The sequence below is a fragment of the Cornus florida genome, unplaced genomic scaffold, assembly GCF_030987335.1.
Source record: "Cornus florida cultivar Cherokee Brave unplaced genomic scaffold, ASM3098733v1 CherokeeBrave_3.0.0_Hap2_Chr11, whole genome shotgun sequence".
In the NCBI taxonomy this organism is placed as follows: Eukaryota; Viridiplantae; Streptophyta; class Magnoliopsida; order Cornales; family Cornaceae; genus Cornus; species Cornus florida.
The window spans coordinates 25,627,403-25,640,550 of NW_026775581.1; the positions used below are offsets into that span (position 1 = coordinate 25,627,403).

Sequence of the window (13,148 nt, forward strand, 5' to 3'; positions counted from 1 at the left end):
GGCCCGCGCATGATGAGACTTGTACAGAGGAGAATACTGACGTTAGTATGAGGTTGGCTAGAAATTAATATAGTGGTCCTGGTAAGCACACGGGTTGGCTAGAAATAAAGTTGCTAATACGTGACTATTACTGTAAACTAGTTTATTTCCACTCAACCACTAAGCCTAAACCTGTTACTGTAAACTAGTCTATTTCACTCAACCACTAAGCCATCTAAACCACTGTTGCACAAGTTCATGGTAATCAGCATGCACATAAATAAAAAAATTGGGAGCATATGGTATCGATCAATAATAAACAATGTCAATTTTATTCAATTGTGATTCACTGAAATCACATACCATTTAATAATTTCTGATTAAAAAATTGTCATCTATATACTATTTCCAGCACAGTACAAAGTAAGCAGGGAGGGTTTCAATTATTTATTTTCCTTTTATTTTCTATGTGAAATGGAATGGGTAGATTGGAGGGTAGTTTCTTCTAACCCATTTCAACTGCCACAACTAATGAATAATAATTGAGTTAGATTAATAAACTTTGATATCACTAATTAGTTCTCACTCAAGTGCTTTATAAATACTATATATCAAGTCTTTTGTCATGTAAACCTATTCCTCAAATACTCTCTCTCACACACAAAAACACACACACATGGACGCAGCAAAAGGAGATTTCTGTGTGAGGATAACGGTGAAGGAAGTGGTGGCAGCACTGTTGCCAATGCAAGAGCATTGGCTGCAACTGTCCAACCTGGACTTGCTGTTGCCTCCATTGGATGTGGGTGTTTTCTTCTGTTACAAGAAACCCACGTCCACTGAAGAGAAACTATTGTCCACCAGTTTTACATACATGGTCAGTGTCCTTAAGAAGGCAATGGCTCAAGCTCTGGTGCCCTACTATGCATGGGCCGGGGAAGTAGTGCAGAACCCCGCGGGAGAGCCGGAGCTCCTCTGCAACAACCGTGGGGTGGACTTCTTAGAAGCCTTTGCCGACGTGGAGCTCCGAGACCTCAACCTCTACAATCCTGATGAGAGCGTAGAAGGCAAGCTGGTCCCTGAGAAGAAGCATGGAGTGCTCTCTGTCCAGGTCAGTGAGATCATGGCATGATCAACAGTTAGATCTTTAACTCTCTTCCAATTTTTGTGTGTTTTTTGTATTGTTCGCGCGTGTTTTCTCTAGATGGTAATACTTATAAGAGTGATTTCCTAACTTACAACTGAAGAGTCATGATACTGATGATATAATCAGTTTAGAATGAGTGGGGTTAAATAATTTTTTATTTTCTTTTACTTCTGTAGTGATTTAATTTTTAATATTTGTTTAAAGAAAAATGTTAAAGATGACTAATAGAATTTTGTGATGTTATCATAATTGAGGTGGATTTTTATTTTGGAAAGAACTAAGTTAAATAATCAAGTCAAATAATAAGAAATGGACTATTTATTTTTGGGAAGAATTAATCAGAGAAAGAAAAAAGAAAAAATGCCTACACAAAACCAAACTAGCAAATTGTTTCATCTTGAGCATCTCTTAATCTGGGGTTAGCTGTGTGTCTTGTTCATTTCTCAATTTAGGATTTTGAACTGAAGCATTATGATGATATATATATATATATATATATATATATATATATATAATGAGTTGTCCCGTTGCAATTTGAATGGAATCTAATATGATGTTTAGATGGATTACAAATTCAAAACTAACTCAAACTAGTTTTAAAGTTAATGTTTTATAAAGTCAATTAGGTATCTTCTTATCTGATTTCTTAGCTCTAGCATTGTGTTAAAAGACTATTTGTGTAAAATATACTTGTAAAAAAAAATTTTATCACTAGAAATATGTTAAGATATATTGTCACATTATTAATGTGTAAAATTGTTATGTATTTTAAACAATCTTTTTACACAGCCACGTTAACATATTTTCTCTCTCCCATCTTTCTCATTCCATTAACAAATCAACCCTATGTTAAGTAGGTTTGTAAAAGTTATGTGGGGTCTTGGGCATGACACGCAGTTGGCTGTTATTGACATATTTTTTTTTTTACACGAAAGGAGCTATAAAACAATGATTGGAGTTAAAAATTATTAGTTCAAATTTTTTTGTGTAAATTCACTATGACACATCATATTTACACACAAAATTATAAACAACCACTGAAAATGCTCTTACATATATGATTATAGGATTAAAAATAGAACTCATATATATAATATTTTTATGTTTTTCTCATATTCCGCTAAAGAAAGAGATTAAGCCGAATATGAGAAAAACAAAGTAATAAAAAGACTAAAAAAATACATATTTACAATTTTTTTTTTTTTTTTTTTGTGAATACATATTTACCATTAATATATCGTTTCGTGATAATTTCATAAAAAAATTTGTAGCACTGTTTGGAAAATATTGAGGACGTGAGAGTATCAATTATATAGTACATTCGGCAAATAATTATACGCATTATTTTCCTTTGCCGACAAGAATATTTATTGACTGAACCATATTGTCGTTATCCAAAATACCCAATATTTTCCCAACTTATGGACTATTTTAAACCGACCCCAGTTAAAGTCGTGGTATAGGATTCAAGAAGCCCAACAACCATGTACGGAGTTCTGTTTAGTCTAATTTACCTTCAAATAATCGAATGAGGACGTTGAAGGATGTTGACCCGTTTCAAATCATGTTACACCTACTACTACTGTATTTCCTTACCAAATATCTTAATTATTGACTTTGTTTCTTTTGCAGGCCACCCAACTCAAGTGTGGAGGATTGGTGGTAGGGTGCAAGTTCGACCATCGAGTGGCAGACGCCTACTCGGCCAACATGTTTCTTGTATCTTGGGCCGAGAAGGCTCGGTCCAAACCGATCTCCCGGCTGCCATCATTCCGGCGGTCTCTGCTCAGCCCCCGGCATCCCGGCTGCTACCATCCGTCCCTTGATGATATGTATGTGGCAGTCTCAGCATTGCCACCTCCAAGGGAAAATAACTCTTCCTCCAATTTCTCCGGTGATGAGCTGATAAGCCGCATCTACTACGTTGAAGCCGAGCAGCTTAGTAGGCTTCAGTCTCTGGCCAACAACAATGGATGCAGAAACAAGGACAAGGACAGATCCATGTGAGAATTACATATTAGCTGGGGCAGTTGCACCTGTTCATGCAATATATTTACGCTGAAGATATTTTGTTATATCGGTGGATTCACGATGTATCAGCTTGTTCACAACTGTTTTTTAAGAGTCCGATATCGTTACACACTTTCATAAATTTATACCAATATTCGTCTGAATTCATTATATTGTGGCCGTAATTAAAAATCGATCAAAGATGCAACACTTATTCAATACATTTCAAAAATATTAGAGTACTGCAACACTATTAAATTGAGAATTCAATAATTTTATCTAATTATTATATTGTCAATTTAAAATTGTTGCCTTATCATGATTATTATCTTTTAAATGACCAACTTAAAATGTACCATTCTAGTTTGTAATAATTTAAGAACCGAACTTAGTCTTCTTCTTTTTTCTATTCTTTTTTTTTTTCTTTGGCCACTGTATTTCTCTTGGCAAATAAAGAAATTTCCACTATAATAAATTCCTGACTCTGTCACTGAACAGGAGGACTAAGCTCGAGGCCTTCACCGCCTTCTTGTGGAAGCTGGTTGCTGCAAGTGAACAAGCGAGCAACAAAAAGTGCAGGATGGGCATTGTAGTGGATGGTAGGACGAGGCTGAGCGAAGGATATGGCGAGAAGTCGGAGATGATGGCTACATACTTCGGGAACGTCCTGTCCATCCCATTCGGGGAGAAGAGAGCTGGCGAGCTCATGAAGAGGCCGGTGAGCTGGGTGGCGGATGCAATCCATGAGTTCCTCGATAGCGCGGTGACAAAGGAACATTTCTTGGGGCTGATAGACTGGGTGGAGGCTCATCGTCCGGAGCCAAATCTGGCAATGATATATGCCGGAAGCAAGAGCAATGATGACGGGCCAGCCATCGTGGTGTCCTCCGGGCAGAAGTTTCCGGTTTCGAAGGTGGACTTTGGGTGGGGGAAGCCTGCATTTGGGTCATACCATTTCCCATGGGGTGGAGAATCTGGCTATGTCATGCCAATGCCAAGTCCAAATGGGAATGGTGACTGGGTTGTTTACATGCACATGTTCAAAGGGCAGTTGCAACTCATAGAGAGTCAGGCACCTCATTTCTTTAAGCCACTTACTAGTGATTATTATCTTGAGCACTTTTAATTAATTGTCATTCTCAAGACATGTTGGAAGTGATTATAATCTGTAAGCTCTTGTTTTACTAAGTATGTAAAAAGATAAATTGCTTTCTTGTATCAAATCTTGAATTCATGTAAAAAAAATAAGTTGCTTTCTTATTATTATTATCATCATCATTATTATTATTATTATTATTATTATTATTATTATTATATTCATCGTCCTTTTTGTAATTTCTTGTTTCTTTTGTCTTGTAAACAAAAAAAAAAAAATTAGTTCTATTTGTGGCAATAATCGCACGACTTGATTGATATATCTCATGACTCCAAAGGTGAAGATGGGGCAAAAAGAAGAAAATTAAATAATTCCAACTGAAATAAACACTGTTCACATAAAAACCAAACAGTCCCATCTAAACGAGAGCCGAGAGTCTGAGACATGTTTATCTATATTTGACATCTTGACCTTTTTTTTCCATAACTGGTGATCCACTTTAAAAGTTGTTTTTATTTATTTATTTTATTATTATTTTTTTTCTGTGCGACCCCTAAAAAGTTAATGAAACACGCTTACGATGTCATTTTTTAATCAATATTACCATACCTAAAATATGTTTTTCCTATTCTATTGGATAGACTTTTATATTAGGGTTTTTTTTTTTTTTTTTTTCATTAATAAGAAATTTATACTCACTCTTTAGCAACTCAAACCTTTACCATCATCTTTAAAAGGTATATGACATATGTAATAAGACTCATTTTTGTCCCACAACATATTCAGATGGAAAATTTGTGAGTTACGCGGTGCGGAAGTTGTTAGTTGATTTAATTGTGATTAACTCCTTTAATAACCTAAATAAGATTAATAGGTCAACTTGCCCAATTTTTATAATTAATTAAATTACTTAAGCAATATGATCAATTAAACATCCACAATCACGAAGATAAATACTTAAAAGTAAAGCAAGTAAAGTTAGAAAAATGACACCGAAATTTTTTGCGAGAAAACCCCAATTGGTAGCATATATAGACCAATTGTTGTGGAAAAAATCTCGTGAATTGTGCAGTTCAAAGTAAATCGATCCACTATAGTTGAAACAAAGTACAATAGATTTTGACTCTGCCTCACACCCTATCGTTCTACCAAACATCAATTGCAGACAATCCTCTAGCTTTGCTGCGTCCCATCCAATAGCTCTTGACTTCAGGCTTACTCTTAATCTCTGTAGAAAGATTGTTAATAGATCAAGCAACACCCCTCGAATGCTTTAACATTTTCAAAGTGTGATCGCTTTACCCCTTTTTTTCAAGATCTGAACTTTGATGTAGAAAAACTACATCTGCTTTCACTGATCGTTGTCGATACAATATTCAATAAACTTTGAACACAATCAGAAATTGGACAACACCCTAAAATCACTCTTGTGTTTATGTATATGTTCTAGAAATAAAGAATGAAAAATCAGATTTGATTTTTCTGCAAAACATCTCTTAAATAGGCTTTTTAAGAATCAGAAGATGTAATTCAAAAGTTGTACTAACCTAAATGTAAATCAAGGTTTATATAGAATTTCAAAGACCTAGATATGCATATGAAAAGGTAATTTAATTTCGTGCAAAAGACTTTTGGAAATTTTTTTATATCAAATAGGAAATTTAGACAGAACATGAAACTAAAATCCTAAACTGTATCAGCAAGTGGAACCGGTAGCCAGAAGTGGAACCGGTTCCCAAAGGACAGAAAGTTTCCTTCGACTCAAAAGATCTTGAACCGGTAGCCATAGTCAGTTCTGATTCCCACATGACAGAATTGAATGTAAGTAAAAAGCAAAACCAGTTCTAGACAATTCTGTTTTGGAAACTTTGAAGAACATACCATGTATGTATAGTGTCCTAAGTGCGAAACAACTTCCTAAAGTGTTGTTCATACTTTTTTTGTAGATCTTGGTTTATCAAACTTGAACAACTTTCTAATTCCGTAGCTGATCTTGATCTTGATTTGGTAACTTGAAAGTTACAATTTGATTGGACTTGTTTTGACATAGAAATTAGCCAATTACAAAAATTATATCTCACAAAAGTAACTGGGTATAAATGGATCACAAAAGTAACGGGGTATAAATAAATCGGTATACAACATTACCCAATAACTTGAACTTTTGGGTAAATGGGTAAGCGCCCATCCATTACAGTTGGTATTAGAGCCAGACTCAGTTCTTATTCCGGTGTCATACCAAGTACCTGTCGTAGAAGGAGTCCGGGTTTGCAGCCTGATAAGTACTCAAATGTGATGCATTTTAACACCTAAGTTAGGGTATTTTAGTCCATTCATCTATCTTACTTTTCCGTTTTAGTTCTAATTTGTGTTTTTGTCTATTTCAGGTTAATAAGGTTCAAACAGGATAAAAAGAGCCTTTTAGCTCCTTATACCGATATTCGTCCTAATCCGTTACACCATTGATACCCGTGACCATAACCGATACCATGACTGCGAATCATAATCGATTGAAGATGCAACACTTATTCAACATATTTCAAACGTGTTGCATCAACATTGTTAAATTGATAATTCAATAATTTTACCTAATTATTATATTGTCAATTTAAAATTGTTGCTGATCATTGTCTTTTAAATGACCAACGTAAAATTTACCATTCTAGTTTGTAATAATTTAAGAACTGAAATTAGTCATATTCTGTATCTTCTGTGATTATTTTTTATTTTTTATTTTTTTTTGGCCACTGTATTCCTCTTGGCAAAAGAAATTTCCACTATAATAAATTCCTAACTCTGTCACTGAACAGGAGGACTAAGCTCGAGGCCTTCACCACCTTCTTGTGGAAGGTGGTTGCTGCAAGTGAACAAGTGAGCAACAAAAAGTGCAGGATGGGCATTGTAGTGGATGGTAGGACGAGACTGAGCGAAGGAAATGTCAAGAAGTCGGAGATGATGGCTACATACTTCGGGAACGTCCTGTTCATCCCATTCGGGTAGAAGAGAGCTGGCGAGCTCATGAAGAGGCCGGTGAGCTGGGTGGCGGATGCAATCCATGAGTTCCTCGATAGCGCGGTGACAAAGGAACATTTCTTGGGGCTGATAGACTGGGTGGAGGCTCATCGTCCGGAGCCAAATCTGGCAATGATATATGCTAGGAGCAAGAGCAATGACGACGGGCCAGCCATCGTGGTGTCCTCCGGGCAGAAGTTTCCGGTTTCGAAGGTGGACTTTGGGTGGGGGAAGCCTACATTTGGGTCATACCATTTCCAGGGGCGGAGCTAGGATTTTAGTTTAGAGGGGGCACAACGTAATTGTTGAAAAAAAAAATAATAATAGGAAGTATAATTTTTTTAAATCAAAAAGGCAAATAAGAAAAAAAAAAAAAGTTGTAAAATAATATACTAAATAAATACTGTTAAAAAAATTATAGTTACAAAATATTAATTAATAATATTTTAATTAAATAAAATCACAAATGTCATCGATAAAAAGAAATAAGTTAAAAAAAATTAAAAAAAATACACAATTATACATAAGTATAAAAAGAAATTTTTTGAAAAAGGAAGCAAAAATTAGAAAAGGAAAAATATACTGTATACTTGAAGAAGGGATATATATAACTCAAGAAAATTAGAAGAATTTCAAATTTTGAGGGGGGGCACAATTTAAAATTACTATAAAAGTATATGTATATACCAAAAATATATACCTATGTATAGTAGGTTGGAGCAAAGTGAGGAGGGGCACGTACCCCCTCTGGGCTTTAATTGGCTCCGCCCTTGACCATTTCCCATAGGGTGGAGAATCTGGCTATATCATGCCAATGCCAAGTTCAAACGGGAATGGTGACTGGGTTGTTTACATGCACATGTTCAAAGGGCAGTTGGAGCTCACAGACAGTTAGGCACCTTATTTCTTTAAGCCACTTACTAATGATTATTATCTTGAGCACTTTTAATTAAGGGTTAAGTGCATTAAACCCCCCTCAACTTTCTTCTCTTCCTCAATAAACTCCCTTGAACTAAGTGAAATATATTTAACCCCCTAAACTATTTCAATTGTTGCAAAATGTTAGTGTACCGATTGAAATCTAATGTCCAAAGAAGGCACATGACTCACGTGATTGGTTAAAATCTATAAAGACAAAAATAACCTTATCAAATACACCTATATATTGCCAACGAAGACCCAGAGGAATAATATATATACATATATATATAGACCCAGAGGAATAATATAATATATATATATATATATTACATCCCCCTTTCTCTTCAAGCAACCTTCAACATCTGTCCATGGCCGCCACCTCCACCGTACGCCCATGGCCACCACCGACACCGCCACCGTTCTCTCCCCCACAGAATTTTCTTCCCTCACAACTACCTCCACCGTCCACGACCGCCACCACAACCGCTCTCTCTCCAATCCACCTCTCTATTTTTTTTTCCTCTCTTTGGCCTCCAACTCCAACGACAACAAGAACTTCAATACCGGTGAGAAGTGGGTCTGTTCTGTAGCGGTAGTGACAGAGGTGCTTGGCAACGCCGAGCTTACCAGAGAACATAATGACTATTCGCTATGGTGGCGCTGAACCACAGGGGCAGACGGCAATGAGTTGAACTGAAACGGCAGCGGCATGCAAGGATGAACCCACGTGACGGCGACGATTGTTCTTAACAATGGTCGCAAATCAGAACGGTGGCAGTAACGATGGTAGGAGTCGTGAAGCTTCAATGAATTACAGCAATGGTGGCGATGAACTTAGAAGATACCGATGAGTAATGGAACTGAACTGGATATGGAGATTTGAGATCGAGTCACCTGAATATGGAGATTTGAAAGTAAATGAGAAATTTTTGCTGAAAATCAATGGCGAACGAGAGGATTTGCTAAGATTGAAAATTAGGGCTTCGAATTTGGGGGTTCTCTGTACAATGCGATATGATGAATATATATATATATATATATATCCAAACTCAAGACCAAGTCCTCGCCTGTAATTTATTGGGTTCGTTCTCAGCACATGATGCTCTCAATGGAAAGAGACCGTCAATGGAGAGAGACCCAGCACCAAATCCGATTAACCCCAATATATAACCTATTTAAATTGAAACCCATTTTGATGTTATAACTTCACAATTTCCTCCCATCTCTTTCAATTTCTTGTTGGCCCCAAGAAATGCTACTAATGAGATGGACACAGAGAGGAACGTGGTGGTGGCTGCCGATAGAGAAGAAATACAATTATTATTATTATTATTATATATAATTCTCCACTAATTGAGTTGTCATTCTCTTATTGGTGGAGAATTGTTTTTGTCTACTTCAATAAAATAATTCTGAGTTGGTCAATTTTCATTGACATAGAGATTACAATTGTTACATTAGCCTATCCAAAAAAAAAATAATAATAAAATAAAATATATATATATATTCAACACGAGGGCTTAATGGTAATTTTTGTTTTCTATTAACGGCTGCTTGATGGTTCTTGACTAAGTACAACAAAATGATAATTTAGAAAATTTCATTTACTTCAAGGGGTTTCTTGTAATCGGGTTACAATTGAGGTGGTTCAACGCAGTTAACCCTTTAATTAATTGTCATTCTCAAGACATGTTGGAAGTGATTATAATCTGTAAGCTCTTGTTTTACTATGTATGTAAAAAGATAAATTGCTTTCTTGTATCAAATCTTGATTTCATGTAAAAAAATAAATTGCTTTCCTATTATTATTGTTATTATTATTATATTCGTCGTCCTTTTCGTAATTTCTTGTTTCTTTTGTCTTGGTAAAGAAAAAAAAAAATTAGTTCTATTTGTGGCAATAATCGCACGGCTTGATTGATATATCTCATCACTCCAATGGTGAAGATGGGACAAAAGAAAGAAAATCAAATAATTCCAACTGAAAAAACACTGTTCACATAAAAACCAAACAGTCCCATCTAAACGAGAGCCGACTGTCTGAGACATGTTTATCTGTATTTGACATCTTGACTTTTTTTCCCATAGCTGGTGATCGACTTTAAAATTTGTTAGATGGGACAAAAGAAAGAAAATCAAACAATTCCAACTGAAATAAACACTGTTCACATAAAAACCAAACAGTTCCATCTAAACGAGAGCCGAGAGTCTGAGACATGTTTATCTATATTTGACATCTTGATTTTTTTTTACATAACTGGTGATCCACTTTAAAAGTTGTTTTTATTTATTTATTTATTATTATTTTTTTCTGTGTGATCCCTAAAAAGTTAATGAAACACATTTATTATATCATTTTTTAATGAAAAACTACATATAAGTAGAGTTAAGAATCTTAAATAACAAAATAGTTTATTTTAAAAGTTTATTTTTCAATTTGATTGAATAAAATAAAATAATTACAAATGCATCAAGAATTATTATTAAGACCCAAAATATCCTCCAAACCCTTATTATAAAATACCAAAATAACCTTCTTATAATCATATATTTCCAAAATGGAAAATGATATTTAAGCCAATGGATTTGGCCTATTTGTTAGGCAGAATCCTAGCGGCGCCTAACTGGAAAAAATATATTAAAAAAGCGGGGTATAATCCCTTCATCTTCCCATCTTCTCTCTCTTTATCCCTCTTTTCTCTCTCTAACTTCCCTATCTCTCACCTCTTCTCCCTCTTCCGCCCTTCCCCTAAACAATTCCCTCTTTGTCCTTTTGGCCAGAAGTTGCAAATTTCGCACAACTTGTACGATGCGGCCCTCTTTTCATTGTGGATTTACTACCATATCCTGCCTAATTGAATAACCCCAAGTCATCGTTTCTCTTTCCAAATTTTGGGTTGATTATGTATAAACCACATAACTCTAATTTTGGGTTTTCAGATTGAGAGAGAGTGTGTATGTAGAGAGAGAAAGAAGGGGAGGAGAGAGAGAAAATAAACACAAGAACTCAATTTTGGGTTGATTATTTCTAAACCACATAACTCTAATTTGGGGTTTTCAGATTGAGAGAGAGAGTGCATGTAGAGAGCGAAAGAAGGGGAGGAGGGAGAGGAAAGAAACACAAGGATCACCCCACAAGACCACGCATCGGCCTTAGCGCCGTCGTAGCCAGGTGAAAACCTCCGGCATGGTGCCGACGGCAAAGGTGTCGATGGCGAAGGTGTCGATGAGGACTAATAGTGCATCGCCACCAAATTCTCCTCTTTCTCTCTCTTCCGAACTTGACAACTTGACAATTAGGCTGCCACGTAAAAGCCATGTAGATTCTGCCTAAGAAATACTCCTAAGTTGTCTGCCTGAGTATCATGACCCTTCCAAAATATTAAAAAAAAAAAAACAAGAAACTATAACCTTGCTCAATACTAATAACTGATATTAAGGTATTAAATTTAATAAGTGTTAATTACGACAAAAAGTTTGACATATACCAAAGCTGAAATAAAATATGTTAATTACTATAAATATAAGTTAAAAAGTATCAATATAAGTTAAAAAGATGGAGTTCAAGATAAGACATGATCAACAATGCCATTTACATAATATAGTAAATACTTGTAAGAGAAAAGGAAATTATTTAAGAATGAATTTATACTTGAAAAGAAATCCGTAATAGTTGTGGCAAATTTGGATGAATTCTTTGATCTATTTAGGCAAATGACATCCATCTACAAAAGTGTGCATCTTTTTTATTAAACAAGAACCATTATGTTCTAAGTTAGAATATATATATATATATATATATATATATATATATATATATATATATATGGATGGTTATAATGAGATTATAAGAAAAACCTTCTAGACGTCCTTTACTGGAAGACAAATCCTTGAATTTTATCTCCTCCATAGAAATAAGAGATGGACTATCTCCTCCATAGAAGTAAATGATAGTCAAACTAGTTTTAAATTATCTATTTTTAAATTATAAAAATAGATAATTTATATATATATATATTTTCATTAATAAGAAATTTATACACTCACTTTACTTCTTTAGAGACTCATACCTTCACCATCCTACTTTAGGCGGTACATGACATATGTAACAAGGGTCATTTGTCCCACATCGAATTCAGATAGGAAAGTTGTGAGTTACGCGATGCGAAAACTGTTAGTTGATTTAATTGTGATTAACTCTTTTAATGACCTAGATGAGATTAATAGGTCAACTTGCCTAATTTATGTAATTGATTAAATTACTTAATCAATATGATTAATTAAACATTCATAATCACAAAGATAAATACTGAAAAGTAAAGCAAGTAGAGTTAGAGAGATGGCACCAGGATTTTTAGCGAGAAAACCTCAATTGGTAGCATATATGGACCAATTGTTGTGGAAAAAACCTCGTGAATTGTATAGTCCAAAGTAAACCGATCCACTATGTTTGAAACAAAGTACATTGGATTTTGACTCAGACTTACACCCTATCGTTCTACCAAACACCAATTACTGACAATCGTCTGACTTTGCGACGTCTCGTCTAATAACTCTTGACTTCAGGCTTACTCTTAATCTCTGTAGAATGATTGTTGGTAGATCAAATAACACCCCTCGAATGCTTAGTGTGGTCGCTTCACCCTTTTTCTTCAAGATCTGAACTTTGATGTAAAAGAAATACATCTGCTTTCTCTGATTGTTGTCGATGCAATATTCAATAAACTTTGAACACAATCAAAAATTGAACAACACCCTAAAATCACTCTTGTGTTTATGTATGTGTTTTAGAAATAAAGAATGAAAAATCAGATTTGATTTTCTACAACATATCTCTTAAATAGGCTTTTTAAGAATCAGAAGATGTAATGCAAAAGCCGTACTAACCTAGATGTAAATCAAGGTTTATATAGAATTTCAAAGACTTAGATATGCATAGGAAAAGGTAATTTTTGTGCAAAAGACTTTTGGAAAAAAATTCTA

The 13,148-nt window shown here is 34.9% G+C and overlaps 1 protein-coding gene across 1 annotated transcript; it reads left to right on the top strand.

The window, feature by feature from the left end:
* The first annotated feature begins 655 nt into the window (after nucleotides 1–655).
* On the top strand, nucleotides 656–4,375 carry LOC132285038 (coniferyl alcohol acyltransferase-like). The gene is made up of 3 exons (XM_059787199.1): nucleotides 656–1,090; nucleotides 2,759–3,129; nucleotides 3,635–4,375. The coding sequence occupies exons 1-3, from the start codon at nucleotides 656–658 to the stop codon at nucleotides 4,260–4,262; spliced, it is 1,434 nt and encodes a 477-aa protein (XP_059643182.1). The 3' UTR covers nucleotides 4,263–4,375.
* The last annotated feature ends 8,773 nt before the right edge of the window (nucleotides 4,376–13,148 follow it).

What these genes read in the sequence shown, in the direction of transcription:
- LOC132285038 (XM_059787199.1), top strand. Translation starts at nt 656, where the DNA reads ATGGACGCAGCAAAAGGAGATTTCTGTGTGAGGATAACGGTGAAGGAA. An exon ending in ATGGAGTGCTCTCTGTCCAG is followed by an intron (nt 1,091 to 2,758) that starts GTCAGTGAGATC and finishes TTTCTTTTGCAG; the next exon opens with GCCACCCAACTCAAGTGTGG. An exon ending in AAGGACAAGGACAGATCCAT is followed by an intron (nt 3,130 to 3,634) that starts GTGAGAATTACA and finishes GTCACTGAACAG; the next exon opens with GAGGACTAAGCTCGAGGCCT.